Here is a 20,361-nt window from a genome sequence, read left to right on the forward strand (position 1 = left end):
GTAAAACATATTAGGAAAAACTTTTTATTGCTTTTTGTTAAAGTACTAAAATATTTAAAGTACTAAACTATATAGACGTTTTTAAAAAAAATTATAAAAATGACACAATTTCTGAAACTTTAAAATTTAATTAAAATTAAATCTAATTCAAAATATTAACAACTATAGTAATAAAACATTTTAGGGGAAAAAAAACTTAGGAATTTCTTCATTTTTGTTTAAGTTAAAGTACTAAAATAACAAACTGTAGAAATTAAAAAATAATAAAAATTACACACAATTTCTGAAACATTAAAATTAAATCTAATTCAAAATATTAACAAAAACTATAGTAGTAAAACATTTTAGGGGGAAAAAAACGTAGGAATTTCTTCATTTTTGTTTAAGTTAAAGTACTAAAATAACAAACTGTATAGAAATTAAAAAATAATAAAAATTACACATTTATTAACTTTAAAATTGAAGAATAAATCTAATTCAAAATATTAACAAAAACTATAGTAGTAAAACATATTAGGAAAAACTTTATTTCTTTTTGTTAAAGTACTAAAATACTTAAAGTACTAAACTATATAGACGTTTTTTTAAAAAATGATAAAAATGACAATTTCTGAAACTTTAAAATTTAATTAAAATTAAATCTAATTCAAAATATTAACAACTATAGTAATAAAACATTTTAGGGGAAAAAAACTTAGGAATTTCTTCATTTTTGTTTAAGTTAAAGTACTAAAATAACAAACTATAGAAATTAAAAAATAATAAAAATTACACAAATTTATTAACTTTAAAATTGAAGAATAAATCTAATTCAAAATATTAACAAAAACTAGAGTAGTAAAACATATTAGGAAAAACTTTATTTCTTTTTGTTAAAGTACTAAAATACTTAAAGTACTAAACTATATAGACGTTTTAAAAAACAAATGATAAAAATGACACAATTTCTGAAACTTTAAAATTTATTTAAAATTAAATCTAATTCAAAATATTAACAAAAACTATAGTAATAAAACATTTTAGGGGGAAAAAACGTAGGAATTTCTTCATTTTTGTTTAAGTTAAAGTACTAAAATAACAAACTGTATAGAAATTAAAAAATAATAAAAATTACACAAATTTATTAACTTTAAAATTGAAGAATAAATCTAATTCAAAATATTAACAAAAACTATAGTAGTAAAACATATTAGGAAAAACTTTTTATTTCTTTTTGTTAAAGTACTAAAATATTTAAAGTACTAAACTATATAGACGTTTTTAAAAAAAAAATTAAAAATGACACAAAATTTCTGAAACTTTAAAATTTAATTAAAATTAAATCTAATTCAAAATATTAACAACTATAGTAATAAAACATTTTAGGGGAAAAAAAACTTAGGAATTTCTTCATTTTTGTTTAAGTTAAAGTACTAAAATAACAAATTGTATAGAAATTAAAAAATAATAATAAAAATTACATAAAATTATTAATATAATAAAACTTGTTCAAAATATTAACAAAAACTATAATTGTATATCAATGATTCTAAACTAACACTGCAACCATGGTGTATTTATACTTGATGGTACTTTATTATTTTGTAGATTTTGTAGTTGTTTTTTTTTCTCTGTGACCACAAGGAGGTGCTAAATGTACAAAAGTCACTGAAAATGAAGGCAAGCAAGTTCACATGGTTTTGGTTAGTGCTCTAATTTATTTTGATCAATTGGAAACTTGTGTTTTCAATTCTGTACAGTAACTCCCAAAACTGATTAATTACATTTCTGGTATAAATAAATCCATAACTTTGTTAAATTAAACACATAATCCAAGCAGTGGTTAACAGGAATAGTATACTACTTTTGTAGTCCGCAGGTTGTTCAACACAAAACTTCATAACACTGGATTTTCCTGGAAGACAGTCATTCAGAGGTCTTTGTCACATCCCTGCTGTCTGCTTAAGATCATCCGGCTCACATCGATGTTGTTATTGGTAAAAACCTCTTTTCCATGGTCGACGGTGGCCGCAGGCAGGGATCGGGTGCGGCCCAGAATCCAAGCGAAGTCTACGTGGAAGAGTCTCAAGACATCAGTGCATGAATATACCAGCGCTGAGTTCTCATAGTCAGTGGACAAAATCCAGTATGGAGTGTAGGGCAAAACTGTCAATTCAAGTAGACATGCAAAACATGAAAAACGATTGAAAATGTATCATGGCATAGCATTTGATCTAGCAAATGCTGAAAAAATAAAATCAGGTTTGTACCATATGAGAAACTGATTCCAAGCTTTGCTGGATTTTTTTTGTCCTCCACCACACATGTCCCATCAATTGTTCTTAGCTCTCCTTTTCTAATAAATATAAAGTTTATGCTTTAACTTATTGTGTAATTCAATAAAGCATATGAAATTATAACAAAGTGATCCTTGACTTGTTGGCACTCACAGAATTTCAGAGCTCACCACATGAGCCGTTCCGTCCAGCTTGAGAGTGAAGTTAGTCTCGATGCATCTCCCTCGCTCAAACTGGGCTGGAAGTTTAGCGATCTCAAACCACCTGCCCATAAACTACATTAGATGCAGACAAGCAAACTATAAGACAGATTAAGAGCAGAATAGAAGACCTGATCATTGCATATGTTGAGGTGTAATATACACTACCTTCTTTAGGTTAAAGGCAGGTTGAGTAGCAGGTTCTGGACACGGCCCCCAGTGAGGAACCTGGGCATTTATGATGGGCAGGAACAGGGCCAAAACTAGCAGAAAGGCCTTCATTTTGCTTGTTAAGCCAATTGCCACAAAAAAAGAAAAAAGAATATTCTAATTGTGTTGATAACTAAATATTTGCATGCATTCTCAACAGCCATCACAAAGGATGGAAAACATTTTCTAAACTGTCATATAATTTAAAACAAAATGTATAATTAATTCAAGTTATACAGCATACATTTGTGGCTTAATGGTTACTGTAGTAATGCCATAGTTAAACTATGGTTCATTATGTAGTTACATTGTTTTTACTACAAAAACCATGGTTGCTACAAAAAAAAAAAAAACATGGTTAAAGGATTAGTCCACTTTTAAATACACTTTTCCTGATAAATTTACTCACCCCCATGTCATCCAAGATGTCATGTCTTTCTTTCGTCAGTCGAAAAGAAATGAAGGTTTTTGAGGAAAACATTCCAGGATTATTCTCCTTACAGTGGATTTTAATGGCTACCAACAGATTGAAGGTCAAAATTACAGTTTCAGTGCAGTTTCAAGGGCTTTAAACGATACCAGACGAGTAATAAGGGTCTTATCTAGCGAATCGATCGGTCATTTTCGAAAAAAAAATACAACCGTTTATGCTTTATAAACAAAATATCGCCTTGGACGTACTTTCCGCTTCCGCATTCTTCATAACGCTTACGCTGAATGTTCTACGCCTTCCCTGTTCAAGTTACGGAAAAAAACTAAACTGGCGCCGCGTTCGTTCCATAAGTAGAATAGGGAAGGCGTAGGACATTCAGCGTAAGCGTTATGAAGAATGCGGAAGCGGAAAGTACGTCCAAGGCGATATTTTGTTTATAAAGCATAAACGGTTGTATTTTTTTTTTCGAAAATGACCGATCGATTCGCTAGATAAGACCCTTATTACTCGTCTGGTATCGTTTAAAGCCCTTGAAACTGCACTGAAACTGTAATTTTGACCTTCAATCTGTTGGTAGCCATTAAAATCCACTGTAAGGAGAATAATCCTGGAATGTTTTCCTCAAAAACCTTCATTTCTTTTCGACTGACGAAAGAAAGACATGAACATCTTGGATGACATGGGGGTGAGTAAATTTATCAGGAAAAGTGTATTTAAAAGTGGACTAATACTTTAATTTTCGTAAGGGTTCTAAAGGCCTGTTCACACCAAGAAGGATAACTAAGATAATGATAATGATATAGTTTTGAAATCTAAATATAGGAATAAATGGTGATAAGTATTAACGATGGGATTATTATGCTAGGCTAGCAAACAGACATAAAATTACCTCAGGTATCCAGCGCTAGTTTTGACAACATTGTCTTGCTTCCTTTGAGGTTGCAGTGAAAAGACTAGGCGTTGTTTTTATTCCACTATATTGATTTCGTCAGCTAAATTCACCGTTCAATCAGATCGCTTACGCTATTCACTTGAAACATAACATGCTGAGAATATCTACTGCCTTGTAAATGCAACAAGAACTCAGAGGTGTAAAGTATTTGAGTAAATGTAATTAGTTACTGTACTTAAGTATCTTTTTGGCTACTTTGTAGTTGTACTGAGTATCTAATATATTAGCAACTTTTACTCTCTACTTGACTACATTTTTGAACAAGTAAATGTACTTTTTACATCCAGTACATCAAGTCATGCAATTACACATTACATTTTGCATGGCACCTAACTTTTTCTGCAGGAGTTTGCTTCTGATATAAAGAAGCGATATCGGCATCTAAGGGCATTGAAGGTACTATATCTTGAGCGTTTCGCCTTTACTCACCCAAACTTGTCAACAAGACTAATTTATGTGAATGTGAGTGCATTAGCAGGTAGTTTCTGAATCGCAGGTGTTTGATTTTTTTTAGATGAGGAAATGACTGCAGTTGGTGATGAGGCTCAAACCAGCACATACAGAAGACTTTGACTATTTAATTTTACTTAACATTGTTTTATTTATCCACTATATTGACAAGACCTTTTTGAAGGATATTGGTTTACTTATGGCCTTTTTGTGCACTTGAGCTCAACTGAGACTTGAGAGTTTGTAGACGTATAAAAGGTTGTTGTGTCGACCTTGATTTATTGCAATATCGAGGTGTTCAGTTTTATTTTGATTTTAGAAAGTAAACTTGATTTCTCATCTTACAAATCAATTGTTTCTTATTTTTACTGCATGTCTCTCAGGACTAGTGCATCTCTGAGGCTACATTCTGTAAAATACTTAAAGGATTAGTCCACTTTCAAATAAAATTTTCCTGATAATTTACTCACCCCCATGTCGTCCAAGATGTTCATGTCTTTCTTTCTTCAGTCAAAAAGAAATGAAGGTTTTTGATGAAAACATTCCAGGATTATTCTCCTTACGGTGGACTTCAGTGCCAAAACCGCACTTTCATATTCTTCAAAAAGCTTATGCTGTACTTCCTACGCCTTCCCTGTTCTACATACGGAAAAAATGTTGAATAGGGAAGGCGTAGGACATACAGCATAAGCTTTTTGAAGAATACAAAAGTGCGGGTTTGGCGGAAGCACATGGAAGGCGATCATTTGTTTATATAAAGCATATACATTTACATTTTTTTAGAAAATGACAGATGGTTTCTCTAGATAAGAACCTTATTCCTCGTCTGGTATCGTTTAAAGCCCTATGAAGCTTCACTGAAACTGTAATTTTGACCTTCAACCGTTTGGTGCCCATTGAAGTCCACTGTAAGGAGAAAAATCCTGGAATATTTTCATCAAAAACCTTAATTTCTTTTCGACTGAAGTAAGAAAGACAAGTCTTGGATGACATGGGGGTGAGTAAATTATCAGGAAAATTTTATTTGAAAGTGAACTAATCCAATTTAACAATACTAATAGTATTGTTAAAATCAGATACTTAAAGACATTTACTCAAGTTGTATTGGAATTGGTTACTTGTAACTTGTAATAGAGTCATTTTCGATGTAAGGTATCAGTACTTTTACTCAAGTATAGTTTTCAGGAACTCTTTACACCTCTGCAAGAACTGCAAAAACATGTTGTAAACACATTGAAACCACAGCGCGTGAGCTTTGAATAAACAGACTGTTATCGTTCTTGGTTCTTAAGATGCACTATATAGCCTACCATTCAAACGTTTTTGAAAGAAGTCGCTTGTGCTCACCCAGGCTGGATTTATTTAATCAAAAATACAGTAATATTATGAAATATTATTACAGTTTAAAATAAATGTTTTTCTATTTTACTACATTTTAAAATGTCATTTATTCCTGTGATCAAGCTGAATTTTCAGCATTATTACTCCAGTCTTCAGTGTCACATGATCCTTCAGAAAGTGTTGAAAACAGTTAATATTTTTGTGTAAACCTTGATACATTTTTTTCATGATTCTTTAATGAATAAAAAGTTATATGGAAAGAACAGCGTTTATTTGAAATAGAATCCTTTTGTAACATTATAAATATCTGATCTGTAGTTTTTGATCAATTTAATGCATCCTTGCTGAATAAAATTATTTTTTTCCCCAAAAATAAATAAATTATTGACCACAATCTCTTGAACGGTAATGTACATATTCAATTTGATGATAAACACCCATTGTAAAGACAGTTTGACAAATACAAATTAAACAAATCCTTACCTCTCAAAGTTGTGCTGAATCCGAGATGGACTGTGGAGCTCAGAGTATTTATTAGAATCATTCTCTCTCTGGGATCATGTGACTGCAGAAAAGAAGGAATCTTTGTGAGTCAACAGTTTATTCCCAACATGAAGTAAGTGATTAAGCAAATTGAAGTCATGAGAGGACGTTCCATTAATGAATATCTAAACTAAACGTACACTGTCGCTTCACCTAAACAGTCTTATTTTCTTTTCTTTCTTAAACATACCATATATGTTTTTGAAGTTCAACCACAAAAAATCACCTAAGTTTAGGACATTGCTGTCTGGGGAAAAGTAACTGTGTTGTGATGATCTGTGACACTGAACATGTAATGGTGATGCTGACAGATAGAGGGCGCTTTATGAGGATGCTCATCTGTCTGATCACAAACAATCTGCGACACTTCATAGTGGCTTTCAGTTGTGTTTGATTTGGATCAGTTCTCAGTTACCCGTTTTAAAACTTGAGTTTCTGCTGTTATGTCATGTGGGGTCTGAGCATTGATTAAACTGAGGAATTTTCTGTTGTCCCTCTTCTCATGTTATATATCAGGCTATGTTATAATCTACTCATTTGGCCCATGAGGTGTGATGGGGAGTGAAGGGGTTGGCACACCTCATAAACTCAATTTCTTAAAGGATATAAAACTGCCACGTGTATTTTTCTCCCCAAAAATCATGCAGTAAACATGTGTCTTTACATAAGGACCATACCCTCACGTGTTGTGTGTTTTGCATGTTGCAGGTGTTATAGTGCGATAAGAACATAGTGAAGGATTCACGTGTGACTCGACCTCCTGTTGAGGACACAACTTTCGTAACAAAAGGATGAATGGAAAAACATTGTATAACTTCTTAGATGTTATGAAAAGAACTCCAAAATGTAAATAAAATGCATTGTAGGGGGATTTACTGATTTATTTATTTATTTTATGTATATTGGGTAACAAACTAAATTGTTATTTTTAAAGTTTTGAACCTTCATAAGACTCAAAATGTCCACATTTAGGGTGAAAAGGAAAAAAACAGTATTTACCCTGAAGGTCGCAAGATGCACCGACGAAACATAAAAACTAAATTTATGGAATAATGAGAATAAAGTTGTCAGACTTGAAAGCAAAGTGCTTTGTCATAAATCAGCATTAATCTGTATAGAAATGTGGAACTATAAAGCTTGATGAATTCAGGCAGTTTCTTGAGAAAAACATAAATCAGTCAGTCAGAGTTGTGCACAGTGATTCAGAAATGGTGCTGGAGAATTCGCTAACACTTCAGTATGGGGAACAATTCCCACTTTTAAAGTATTAGTCCACTTTTAAATACACTTTTCCTGATAAATTTACTCACCCCAATGTCATCCAAGATGTTCATGTCTTTCTTTCGTCAGTCGAAAAGAAATGAAGGTTTTTGAGGAAAACATTCCAGGATTATTCTCCTTATAGTGGATTTCAATGGCCTCCAGACAGTTGAAGGTCAAAATTACAGTTTCAGTGCAGCTTGAAATGATACCAGATGAGTAATAAGGGTCTTATCTAGCGAATCGATCGGTCATTTTCGAAAAAAATACAACCGTTTATACTTTATAAACAAAATATCGCCTTGAACGTACTTTCCGCTTCCGCATTCTTCATAACGCTTACGCTGAATATCCTAGGCCTTCCCTATTCAAGTTACGGGAAAAAACGAAACTGGCGCCGCGTTCTTTCCGTAAGTAGAACAGGGAAGGCGTAGAACATTCAGCGTAAGCGTTATGAAGAATGCGGAAGCGGAAAGTACGTTCAAGGCGATATTTTGTTTATAAAGCATAAACGGTTGTATTTTTTTTTTTCGAAAATGACCGATCGATTCGCTAGATAAGACCCTTATTACTCGTCTGGTATCATTTCAAGCCCTTGAAGCTGCACTGAAACTGTAATTTTGACCTTCAATCTGTTGGTAGCCATTAAAATCCACTGTAAGGAGAATAACCCTGGAATGTTTTCCTCAAAAACCTTCATTTCTTTTCGACTGACGAAAGAAAGTCATGAACATCTTGGATGACATGGGGGTGAGTAAATTTATCAGGAAAAGTGTATTTAAAAGTGGACTAATACTTTAACAATAGTTGCTTATTAGCTTGCATATTGGCTGTTTATCAGTACTTAAAGCACATATTAATGCCTTATTATGCATGACCATGTTCTACATCAGTGTTGGGAAAAGTTACTTTTAAAAGAAATGTTGTGTTACTTCCTAAAAAAGTAACTAATTGCATTACTTAGTTACTTTTTATGAAAAGTAATGCATTACATTACTTTTGCATTACTTTTTCTCACCTGGGCTGGGCTTGCTTGTTTGTTTTTTTAATAACAACAAAATGTCCACACCAAAAGTGAAATGAATAAGCCTTAGGCTGAAGGAAATGCATATTTACTCCTGTACAGTAGAGGGCGCAGCTCAAACAAACCTTTCAGCTGTGCTGCCATTCTGGATTAAAGAAGAATAAGATACAGCAGAAGGAAGTTCAACACTCTTATTTCTAAATCTAATCTAAAGTCATTTTTGATGTATATTTGTATATAAAATATATTTGTGTAATTTAATACAGTTAATTATTACAGCTTTGCGTAAAATTATGAAATTGCATGTTCATATTTATTCTGGAACTACAATAACCATCATGTTTACACAGCGCACACAACACCTCTGCACTTTATTTCTCTCAACATGGAGACAGGAGAGCTGTCAGTCAAAACATTTGAAAAAGTAACTCAGATATTTTGTAAATTGAAAAAGTAATGTGTTACTTTTCTAGTTACTTAAAAAAGTAATCTGATTACATAACTCAAGTTACTTGTAATGTGTTACCCCAACACTGTTCTACATCCCTAAATCCTACCCCATACCTAAACTTACCTTACGAACTATTGATGAGCAGTAAAAAAAAAAAGTTTGAGGCAAAATTAGTGTTCCCCATACCAAAGTGTTAGAGAATTCAATTGTAGCCTAAATGAGAAACTGCTACCCTTTATATCAGTGTTTTGATTTTCTTCAGCTTGAAATGCATTCTTCAGACTAAAATGTTGCTAACATGACAAATATGGGACTTAGATTGTCACATTCACACAAATTAAAGCTTTTATGTGTGTTCTGTCACATCAGTCAGTAATGATTTGATTTTTTTTCTTATAGAAAAAATGCAATGACCAATCATGTAAAAGAAGCACAATAATTGGACATTAAAAAAACAAACGGCACATGGATAATCTGGAAAACTGATTCGTTTCAAAGATGTGGAAAGCTACCCGTGACTCGTTCATCACCTTCTTTAAAGTGTGTTTACTTAACCTTCAACATCTCTTTGAGCAGATGCCCCGGTTCCCCAAACATGTTCTAATGAGGTTATTTTAGTTGAGGGGGTGGAGTTAGTGATATAACAAATATAAGTAACATCTATAAATACCAAACTTTGTCACTGTTCTGTACCTTGAACACAAGTTTCACTCTTGAGATCAAACAGGTAAGATGATGCTTGAGTCTCAGTTTCAGCAAACTATCCATCTCTTCATTCAAATGTTCTTGTTATGCTCATTAAGTATGCCTTTTGTTTTTCAGGTTCAAGCTGAAAGAATGCAGGCTCTTCAGGTTCTGTCTCTGACTCTGCTGTCTGCGCTGGCGGTCAGCGCTCAATCCATCGGATCTGGGAAATGTCCAGAACCTCCTGTTCAGCAAAACTTTGATCCTACTAGGGTAAACTTTTTCTTATACACTGTAAAAAAAATAAAAAATAATTCCACCTATTTAAAAACTTCCCACAGTCCCTCTGTGGTGTAAGTCAAGTTTTTAAATGTGGTTTAAGTGGTGTTTTTAATATGCTTTAAGACAAACCAAGACCTTCGTTCATCTTCGGAACACAAATGAAGATATTGTTGATGAAATCCGATGGCTCAGTAAGGCCTGCATAGCCAGCAATGGTACTTCCTCTCTCAAGATCCATAAAGGTACTAAAAACATATTTAAATCAGTTCATGTGAGTTCACTGGTTCTACCTTAATATTATAATACGATGAGAATATTTTTTTTGCGGCAAAAAAAACAAAATAACGAATTTTTAACAATATCTAGTGATGGCCAATTTCAAAACACTGCTTCTTGAAGCTTCTGAGCTTTACAAATCAAATCAGTGGATCGGAGCGCCAGAGTCACATGATTTCAGCAGTTTGGCGGTTTGATACGCAATCCGAATCTCTGATTCGACTCAAAAGATTCATAACGCTCCGAAGCTTCCGGAAGCAGTGTTTTGAAATCGGCAATCACTAGATATTGTTAAAAAGTCGTTTTTGGCAAACAAAAAATATTCTCGTCGCTAATATTAAGATAGAACCACTGAACTCATATGAACTGATTTAAATATGTTTTTAGTACCTTTATGGATCTTGAGAGAGGAAGTGTCCATTGCTCCCTATGGAGGCTTCACGGAAGTATCGGATTTCAACAAAAATATCTTAATTTGTGTTCTGAAGATGAACGAAGGTCTTACGGGTGTGGAACGACATGAGGGTGAGTAATAAATTACATTATTTTCATTTTTGGGTGAACTAACGCTTTAAATATGTCATTTTGGTGATCAAAGAGTTTTAAAACGGGATAAAATTATTGACTACGGGGGGGGGGGGGGGGGGGGTCATTTGCTGCCTATGTAGTCAACTTGGTTGTACAAGTCATTTCAATGCAAATTACATTAAACTTTAAAAATAGAACTGAATCTCATGTAACTTACCAAAAAAGTTGAAATTGCTTGCTTAAACTATTTTGATGAGTTAAAGTAATGTAAAAACATAAGTTGCCATGACTTCAGTATCATATAGTTTTTTTGTTTGTTTGTTTCTTAATCCTTATTTACTTTTTTAGTAGCGGGAACATATTACAATCATCTTGAGCCACTTTATCAAAATAAAGCCAAGAGGAACATAAAATAAATCCCATATTGACAACAAAAATTATAGCAAAAATAGTAGAATATTAATATTTGTTCATTTTCAGATCCTGTAGCATAACTTCTTATCATTTTGTTCTCTTATAGTACATGGGCAGATGGCACGAGATCATGAAGATTCCAGCGCTGTTCCAGTTGGGAGAGTGCTGCCAGGCCACTTACACTCTGAGTGACGGCATCGTCCTGGTTCGAAACGATGAGCTTCTGTAAGTACTGATGGGCGAATAGTACAATATAGAATAATAATAAAATAGCCTGCATTTGTTAATATTCAGAATATAATAAGTATATTTACAAATAAAATAAAATGGATTCTGATATTCTGTTCAAAATAGTTTAGCACTTTCTTCTGAAATGGCTTAAATCAACGTAACATCTTTTCTCTGATCATCCTCACAGTGCTAATGGCACTATCAGCTTCATTGAGGGAACTGCCAAGATTGTAGATGCATCAGAGCCTGCCAAACTTGAGGTCAGCTTCTTTGAAGGTAAGTCTAAACAAGTCATTCTCTTCACCTGGTTTATTTGATTCATCTATGATTTGAGTTATTCATTATGAGTTCTCTTTCAGATGCTCCTGATGCTCCCTACTGGGTGCTGGCTACTGATTATGACAACTACACCCTGGTTTACTCGTGCACTGATTTCGCCGGTCTCTTTCACTCTGAGTTTTCCTGGATCATGAGCAGGACCCGCACACTTCCTAAGGAGACGGTCTCTGAGCTGTTAGACATCCTCAAATCCCATGGCATCGGTACTGATGCTTTTACTGAGACCGACCAGAGACCGGAACTGTGCAGCGGCATGCCTTAATGTACCTGCTTTGAATAATGAGCTACTGTGAGATGTGTTGTGGTCTAATTACGTTTTTTTTTTAAAGCCCTAACATTTATATTGTTGGGTTTTTTTTTAATGTAATATTCCAACAACATGTTCTTAATCAGTGGTCTGTGGCATGAGAATGTGAATAAATCTGTTCTTAATCATAGGACGCAATGTAAACTAAAGCTTTTAGTTTAATTCTATTTATGCATTGCTAATGTGAATTTTCTTTCTTCACACAGTTGAATGTTGTCTATATAGTATCTACTGTGTGATCAATCAAAGACTTTGGATCAAACTTTGAATAAAGGACAAAATATCAAAATGCTGCCTTCTGTCATTTGTTCTTATGTGCACAAAAATAGTTTTTTAGGTCATGTCAGATATAGGATTGTGAAGCTATTGGCATTTGCTTTGAATAATCACCACCTGTTATATCATAGAAAAAAAGTTTGCTTTTTGATCAAAACAATACGATAATAAGGTAATAACTGCTGTCTCTTAAAATGACTTTCCAGCTGACATTATAAATAAGCATTTTTGAGGATTTTTTAGGCTACTCTTGCAACAAATGCATCCCTTCTGCCAACAGTAAACTAAATAATTTAATGACATGTAGATGACATTAATATATAATTTGAAGAAAAAAAATTACAGATGAGATGCAATGAAACGCTCTCAAAAGGTTAACTTAAGGGTTAGTTTACCCAAAGATGTAATCTTCAGAACACAAATGAAGATAGTTTTGATGAAATCCGAGAAGTATATGTATGATTCGTCCATAGACAGCAATATAATCAACACTTTCAAGGTCCAGAAAGGCACTAAAGACAGTAAGGCACTTAAAACAGTCAACATGACTGCAGTGGTTCAACCTTAAATGTTATGAAGCGACGAGAATACTTTTTGTGTGCAAAACAAAACAAAAATAACATCTTTATTCAGCAATCTCTTCTCTTCCCTGTCATTATCCTTACCAAAGTCCCTAGTTTAAGACAAGTCATTTCACTCGGCGGCCATCTTTGAAACGCCTCTCGGGCTTCCTGGGCATCATGCAGCTCCAAAGCTGTTTGCCAAGCTTTCGATTAAATTTCATATTTAAAATCACCAATGAAATCTGACAACAACTGTCTCATAATGTTTTTTTCCCAAACGCTCGAATCATGACCAAAAAAACTGTATTTTTATGCTGGATCAAGCTGATGCGCATGCGCAAACCTAAATGCGCGTCTCTTGTGCCTCATTTCGGAGGCGCGCGTCTGACTGTTTCTATAGAAACCGGTGCTTCTAACGGCCGCTGCAGTGACGCGATGACTTTACCAGTCGGCGATTGTCTCTTATTTAGAAGGCGGGACTTGTTCCGCCATATTGCGCGTTACACTTTCTCCCATTCAAAACAATACGAGACACGTCTTGTGTTATTCTATAAGGTGCGTTCCAATTCGCGTACTTGTGCACTATTCTATGGCTGCGTCTGAAAACTGTAAAATGCTGCCTTCTGAGGACACATTTCAAGGTAGGAAGGCATCAAGGCACGTCCGAATCCAATGTTAGCTTCACTTCCTGTTTCCTGAGATACCTTCATCTGATCGATTTTTAAAGGAAGCATAGATGTATCCTTAGCTGCCCACAATTTGATATCCCACAATCCTGTGCTTTCCATTCTGTGACAGTTGAGCTAGAAAAATAAAGATGGCGTCCGAAAGTTGCATTTGCTGCTCAGTTTGTGTATAAATGTACGATTTTGACCAACATATTTCAATTTTGATATCATTTCTATCGAGAAATTACTACTGTAGTAAATAAATATTTGTTTAGTTCTCACCAAAGCTCATGCTATATTGCTGTAGATCATTAAACTGTTACGCTGCCTCAGAAGTCTGTCCGAAATAAGTTTCGTGAGGTGCCTTCATGTACAAACGCTGCCGTACAAGTCATTCTCTTATAAGACAGCGAGGCAGCAAGACATCTACCTAGGTTTTCGGACGCAGCCTATGACGTTTTTAAGTATAAATAGTGCAAGTAGTGCGTTCACACTGAAAATTCCAAAAAGAAAAAGTGCACTTTAAATACCCGGATGGTGCACTAAATTAACGGAAAAAACGAAGTTTGGAATGTTGGACACTTCATGCACTCAACTGTCGCAGCTTTAATTACGTAGAGGAGGGGGAGGGGGTATCGGACTCCGTTGTTAAATGACAAAATAACCTTATACAATTCACGCACTACATGGATGAGTACATAGCGTATAAGTGCATAGTGTATAGTGCGTCGTTTGGGACGCAACTATAGTCTTTGTCCTTACGCAGGTGCTGCAGTAAGCACAGTGAAGGCTTCCTTGTTTATGTCTTAATGCCGGCTCAGTATTGGCCAAAGCTGATCACGTGATCAGCACGACACATGCGACACATGTGATGCTGACGCAGGAGCCGGCCAATTATGAGGCAACGTTCTGACCTAGAACCTGGAATAAACAACGTACAAGAATGACACAGAAGATGATATTATTTTTGTTTTGTTTTTGCGCACAAAAAGTATTCTCATCTCTTCATAACATTAAGGTTGAACCACTGCAGTCATGTTGACTTTTTTTAACAATGTCTTTAGTGCCTTTCTGGACCTTGAAAGTGTTGATTATATTGCCGTCTATGGACGGGTCATAAACCCCTCGGATTTCATCAAAAAAATCTTAATTTGTGTTCTGAAGATGAATGACGGTCTTACGGGTGTGGAACGACATGAGGGTGAGTAATTGGGTGAACTAACCCTTTAACCTTCAGCCAACATTATACTGTTTTAACTTATGTTAACATTGCAAGTCAAACCAGATGTTTGTGGCGTAATCCTTTCATTTTTACACAGAGAGAAAGTTTCCAACATGACCATAAAGACTCTTTGTAAATGGAACTCGTGACATCATCTGCTAAATTCCAGCAGTTTGTCAACTAATCCGTCAATGTCGTGAATAGAGTGACATCTAGTGGAAATACACAAGGCTGATGCTGAGACGGAGGGAACACTTTTTGCTTCTTACATCACCACACTAAAACTAGTGTTATATTTCTATTATTTGTCTACTAAAGAAAATATTATCAATAATACCAATAGTTCATATTTTCCATATAGACAAGAAGTAGGCTACTTTTGTTTCAAATGTACCCATGTCAGGTAGTAAAAACAGTGCTGTCGTACAGTTGAAAAACTCATCTCTAATGCTCCAAAGTTGCCTAAACAACTAATTCCAAGTGTTAAAATTTCTTAAAAGATACAAAATTAATATTATTTCAACTCTTCACTTTATTCCTGTTCTGTGTTTATATACAACTAATATAACCCACAGTTCATCAGTAAATCACTGAACAATTCAATGAAAATTTTACCCCTAAAATAAATTTTGTTCGATATCTTCAGATTTGAGATCCATATGTTTAAATTTTCCCTAGTTGAAAAGGACCCAAATGTGTGGAGAATTATAATTAATTAATGAATTAATTAATAATTTATTATAGTATTATTTGAGGTGTTTCAACTGTTCAATCAAATCATTTGCTTACAAATCAATTTAGGAATTGTTCTTATTTTAAATGAAATGAACACAGACTATCTTTTCTATATTTCCACATTATAACCCTTGATATAAATGTCAATTATCTTACAAATTCCTCTTTGTAATATTTAGATGGACTCAAAAGAGGACATGAAACGAGAAAACTTTTTGGATGCATGCCAAAACAGGTTTTTATGTTACACAACATGCAAAAATAACTTTTTATGTAATGTACATTTGCATAATTTTGACAGTGACCCTCATTGAGAACTAGATGTCATTTATTTATTCCTTCTTTAATGTCAGTTGGATGTGATCAAATTCATATAATCAATTCTTCTTGAAAACTACATTGTGTGTAATTCCCCTTATTAGAGAACAGAAGGATCAAGGTTTGTTTGAATGACCTTTGCGTGACACAAGCCCCCTGTGTGAACAGATGTGAAGAGCCCCAAACTTCCCAGAAAGTGATCATGTAATTACAGTCCAGGGACAGGGTTTACTGTCATAATTCATTAAAAAAAAATTAGACATCATGGATTATATATCCTTCTCTGGCACCAAGATCTCACCTCAGGCACATGGTCAGAACAGGTAAGCTGAGGTTTGAATGTCCTCGTTCTCCATTGCTGTTGCATAAGACAGTTTAATAATTCATGTGATCATGTGACAGATGATTTTGACTAAAGCTGCTGCTCTTTTTGATGTTTATATCTGTTCAGGTGAAACTGAGAGAAAAAGCGCTACCGTTCTGTTTCTTGTGTCAGTCAAGTTTGGTAGTCAAAATAGCTCAATGCGTGTTGGTCACCAAACATTTGATGCTATTTCTTTGAAATTTAAATGCACTGAAATATATTTATAATAAATTATCTGTAAGAAATTATAACATTTTATATTTGCTTCATTGCATATATTATAAAAGTCATCATTTGTTTTATTTCCATCATAGATAGCCTTACAAAATAATACACTGTCCAAAATCCAGTCAAAATATATGAAAGCTTGTTTTTCCACCACTGAATAAAAAAGGTAATTGTGACTTTTTTATCTCACAATTCTGAAAAAAAAGTCAGAATTGTGAGAAAAAAAGTCAGGATTGTGAGGAAAAAACATCAGGATTGTGAGGAAAAAAAGTCAGGATTGTGAGGAAAAAAGTCAGAATTGCAAGAAAAAAAGTCAGGATTGCGAGGAAAAATGTTAGAATTGTGAGGAAAAAAGTCAGGATTGCGAGGAAAAATGTTAGAATTGCGAGGAAAAAAGTCAGGATTGCAAGGAAAAATTTAAGAATTGCGAGGAAAAAAGTCAGGATTGTGAGGAAAAAAGTCAGAATTGTGAGGAAAAAAGTCAGGATTGCCAGGATTGCAAGGAAAAAATTTTAGAATTGTGAGGAAAAAAGTCAGGATTGCGAGGGAAAAATGTTAGAATTGTGAGGAAAAAAGTCAGGATTGCGAGGGAAAAATGTTAGAATTATGAGGAAAAAAGTCAGGATTGCGAGGAAAAATGTTAGAGTTGCGAGGAAAAAAGTCAGGATTGCGAGGGAAAAATGTTAGAATTGTGAGGAAAAAAGTCAGGATTGCGAGGAAAAATGTTAGAGTTGCGAGGAAAAAAGTCAGGATTGCGAGGAAAAATGTTAGAATTGTGAGGAAAAAAGTCAGGATTGCGAGGGAAAATGTTAGAATTGCGAGGAAAAAAGTCAGGATTGCGAGGAAAAATGTTAGAATTGCGAGGAAAAAAGTCAGGATTGCGAGGAAAAAAGTCAGGATTGCGAGGAAAAATGTTAGAATTGCGAGGAAAAAAGTCAGGATTACGAGGAAAAATGTTAGAATTGCGAGGAAAAAAAGTCAGGATTGTGAGGAAAAAAGTCAGAATTGTGAGGAAAAAAGTCAGGATTGCCAGGATTGCAAGGAAAAAATGTTAGAATTGTGAGGAAAAAAGTCAGGATTGCGAGGGAAAAATGTTAGAATTGTGAGGAAAAAAGTCAGGATTGCGAGGAAAAATGTTAGAGTTGCGAGGAAAAAAGTCAGGATTGCAAGGAAAAATGTTAGAATTGTGAGGAAAAAAGTCAGGATTGCGAGGAAAAATGTTAGAATTGCGAGGAAAAAAGTCAGGATTGTGAGGAAAAAAAGTTAGAATTGTGAGGAAAAAAGTCAGGATTGTGAGGAAAAAATGTTAGAATTGTGAGGAAAAAAGTCAGGATTGCAAGGAAAAATGTTAGAATTGCGAGGAAAAAAGTCAGGATTGTGAGGAAAAAACTCAGAATTGTGAGGAAAAAAGTCAGGATTGCAAGGAAAAAATGTTAGAATTGTGAGGAAAAAAGTCAGGATTGCAAGGAAAAATGTTAGAATTGCGAGGAAAAAAGTCAGGATTATGAGGAAAAAAGTCAGAATTGCGAGAAAAAAGTCAGGATTGCGAGGAAAAATGTTAGAATTATGAGGAAAAAAGTCAGGATTGCGAGGAAAAATGTTAGAGTTGCGAGGAAAAATGTTAGAATTGTGAGGAAAAAGCCAGGATTGTGGAGGAACAATTCAGATTTGCAAGGAAAAAAGTCAGAATTGCGTGGAAAAATGTTAGAATTGCGAGGGAAAAAGTCAGAATTGCAAGGAAAAAGTCAGAATTGTGAGAAAAAGAATCAGAATTGCGAGATGTAAACTCGCAATTGTGAGAGAAAAAAGAGAGAATTGTGAAATATAAACTCGCAATTATCTTTTTTTAACAAGCTTCCATAATAATGCCCTTTAGTTTAATTAAAATAACTGAATCAAATAAAAGATTTGTGTTTTCTCCAAAACATATTTTTGTGATGTCTTGATTTCCAGTGGCTGCAATGATTTTTTTAAGTAGTTACTACTTTTACTGTGGAAAAAATTATGAAAATAATATGAAAATGAACCAGGATATCCATCTGTCAAAAAGCTGTCTAAGTTCATACTGCAGGTCTGTGTATGCCCTGTAGGGGGCAGAGGTCATAGGTCTTCTGTATTTGCCATGTATTAGTGATCACTGTGGTAACACTGACTTTATGTTTATTGATCCTCTGTCTGTTTGATTTCTATGGGGAGTTCCCTTATCCTTTGGCATAATTCAGACTTCACAAACAGTCTTTACCGAGTGGTTTTGGGGTTAAACCCCACATTATCCCTTTGCCTCACTGTGACTCTATAATACAGTGCACAAACAGGCCGGCAGAAATCCCTCTTAAAAAGCTTACTCCACATAGATTCTTAAATTAGTGGTTTACATGTCTTAATACGCTATTCTCTCAAAGTCTAAGCACTTTATTCGTGATTCTCTCTTTTTGGCTGATAACGTGCAACGTTTTTGTCTAATCGTGCATCTCAGCAAATACTCACCTGGTAAAACCAACAAGAACGGCTGTTGTCTGAACTACATTATGTTTGTTATTTAAGTGCACCAAATTATGATTCATAACAGTCCACACTACAAATCATCTGAGTTTTGAGGAGATTCAAAAAGGGGGACCACATTAAAAATTCTACTAATAGATCTATATGTAAAATTAGGTGTGTATATATTCAAACCTGTGTGAAAATTGAATTCAGACTGTCAAAAAAAAACTATTTTATAAATAATATTGCACAGATAATGGTCAATGTTTTTCATAGACTTCTGTTCAAAAGCATGGGGTCGGGAAGATGTTTTAACCCTTGTGCGTCTATTAGAACAAGTTACACATAGGTCCGTAGAGGACAAAAATGTCCAAAAACTGTCGTAAAAATTTTAAGATTGGCAGATTATTGTTGAAGTAAAAGTTTAAAAAGTGAAATAAGAATAAAGGTTATAGAGGTTTATGAAAATGATTTATTAACAATACTTTATATAAAATATATATTTTATGAAACATAAACTCTAAAACTGCTAGAAAATCAAAGCCATACATCTAAATAAGTTGTGTTCCAAATTTGAGGTTGATATCTCAAAAAATGAGCTTTCAGTAAGATTTTCCCCATTAGATGCCAGCAAAACTCCACTGGTACACACAGTGGTTGGATTTGTGATTCGCAGTAGAGTTTTTCTCTCTCAAATATTACATACATACACAATTTTTTATTACACACATACAAACCACACTCTGTCATCCATACCAACACACCCACACAATTATAGCTGCATAATTTATCCACTTGGCTCTATAATATGCATAAGCAGAAAACAGGAATAAAGCAAGTATTTGCTTTATAGGCCAAACCTGAGAAAATGGCACCATTTGGTAAAAAAAAAAAAAAAAAGTGCAAATTTTAATTTTGAAGCCTTGCCAATAGAATGAAAGCCTGTTAACAAAGATGCATAATTTTACGGCTAAATGGCCCTGAAATTAAAAATCACAGTTTCAATGGGGACATTTTTGTCCTTAAAGGTACAGTGTGTAAAATTTAGGAAGATCTATTGACAGAAATGCAATATAATATGCATAACTATGTTTTCAGTGGTGTATAAAGAACCGTTATGTTTTTATTACCTTAGAATGAGCCATTTCTATCTACATACACCGCGGCTTCCCTTACATGTTAAGTATGTTGCACATTTTTCTACAGTAGCCCTAAACGGACAAACTGCTCTACAGAGTATATTTTTAGAGGCAGCTTGCATCGTCACGACATTGAATATGCACGAAGATGAAGATAAAAGAT

At 34.1% G+C, this 20,361-nt stretch overlaps 2 protein-coding genes across 7 annotated transcripts; one reads left to right on the plus strand and one right to left on the minus strand.

Annotated features, from left to right (window-relative positions):
- Positions 1-1,551: 1,551 nt before the first annotated feature.
- apoda.1 (apolipoprotein Da, duplicate 1) lies at positions 1,552-6,428 on the minus strand. Of its 3 annotated transcripts, none has more exons than XM_048164867.1 (5): positions 6,346-6,428; positions 2,645-2,762; positions 2,430-2,551; positions 2,250-2,335; positions 1,552-2,145 (listed from the first exon to the last, which is right to left on the minus strand). In XM_048164867.1, the coding sequence occupies exons 2-5, from the start codon at positions 2,756-2,758 to the stop codon at positions 1,910-1,912; spliced, it is 558 nt and encodes a 185-aa protein (XP_048020824.1). In that variant the 5' UTR covers positions 2,759-2,762; positions 6,346-6,428; the 3' UTR covers positions 1,552-1,909. The 3 variants fall into 3 exon arrangements, with proteins under 3 accessions (XP_048020824.1, XP_048020825.1, XP_048020822.1); XM_048164868.1 differs by lacking the exon at positions 6,346-6,428 and adding an exon at positions 4,009-4,214; XM_048164865.1 differs by lacking the exon at positions 6,346-6,428 and adding an exon at positions 3,096-3,117.
- On the plus strand, positions 3,746-12,490 carry apoda.2 (apolipoprotein Da, duplicate 2). 4 transcript variants are annotated; one of them, XM_048164863.1, is made up of 5 exons: positions 3,746-3,804; positions 9,963-10,097; positions 11,431-11,549; positions 11,743-11,831; positions 11,915-12,490. In XM_048164863.1, exons 1-5 carry the CDS (start codon positions 3,781-3,783, stop codon positions 12,154-12,156), a joined length of 609 nt encoding a protein of 202 aa, XP_048020820.1. In that variant the 5' UTR covers positions 3,746-3,780; the 3' UTR covers positions 12,157-12,490. The 4 variants fall into 4 exon arrangements, with proteins under 4 accessions (XP_048020820.1, XP_048020819.1, XP_048020821.1 ...); XM_048164862.1 differs by lacking the exon at positions 3,746-3,804 and adding an exon at positions 8,389-8,415; XM_048164864.1 differs by lacking the exon at positions 3,746-3,804 and adding an exon at positions 9,547-9,867.
- The last annotated feature ends 7,871 nt before the right edge of the window (positions 12,491-20,361 follow it).

The sequence above is a fragment of the Megalobrama amblycephala genome, linkage group LG17 (genome assembly GCF_018812025.1).
Source record: "Megalobrama amblycephala isolate DHTTF-2021 linkage group LG17, ASM1881202v1, whole genome shotgun sequence".
Classification (NCBI taxonomy): domain Eukaryota; kingdom Metazoa; phylum Chordata; class Actinopteri; order Cypriniformes; family Xenocyprididae; genus Megalobrama; species Megalobrama amblycephala.

What these genes read in the sequence shown, in the direction of transcription:
- apoda.1 (XM_048164865.1), bottom strand. An exon ending in GTGGTGAGCTCTGAAATTCT is followed by an intron (nt 2,336 to 2,429) that starts GTGAGTGCCAAC and finishes TATATTTATTAG; the next exon opens with AAAAGGAGAGCTAAGAACAA. An exon ending in TGGAATCAGTTTCTCATATG is followed by an intron (nt 2,146 to 2,249) that starts GTACAAACCTGA and finishes TTGAATTGACAG; the next exon opens with TTTTGCCCTACACTCCATAC.
- apoda.2 (XM_048164861.1), top strand. Translation starts at nt 9,876, where the DNA reads ATGCTTGAGTCTCAGTTTCAGCAAACTATCCATCTCTTCATTCAAATG. An exon ending in AAAACTTTGATCCTACTAGG is followed by an intron (nt 10,098 to 11,430) that starts GTAAACTTTTTC and finishes GTTCTCTTATAG; the next exon opens with TACATGGGCAGATGGCACGA. An exon ending in GTTCGAAACGATGAGCTTCT is followed by an intron (nt 11,550 to 11,742) that starts GTAAGTACTGAT and finishes TCATCCTCACAG; the next exon opens with TGCTAATGGCACTATCAGCT.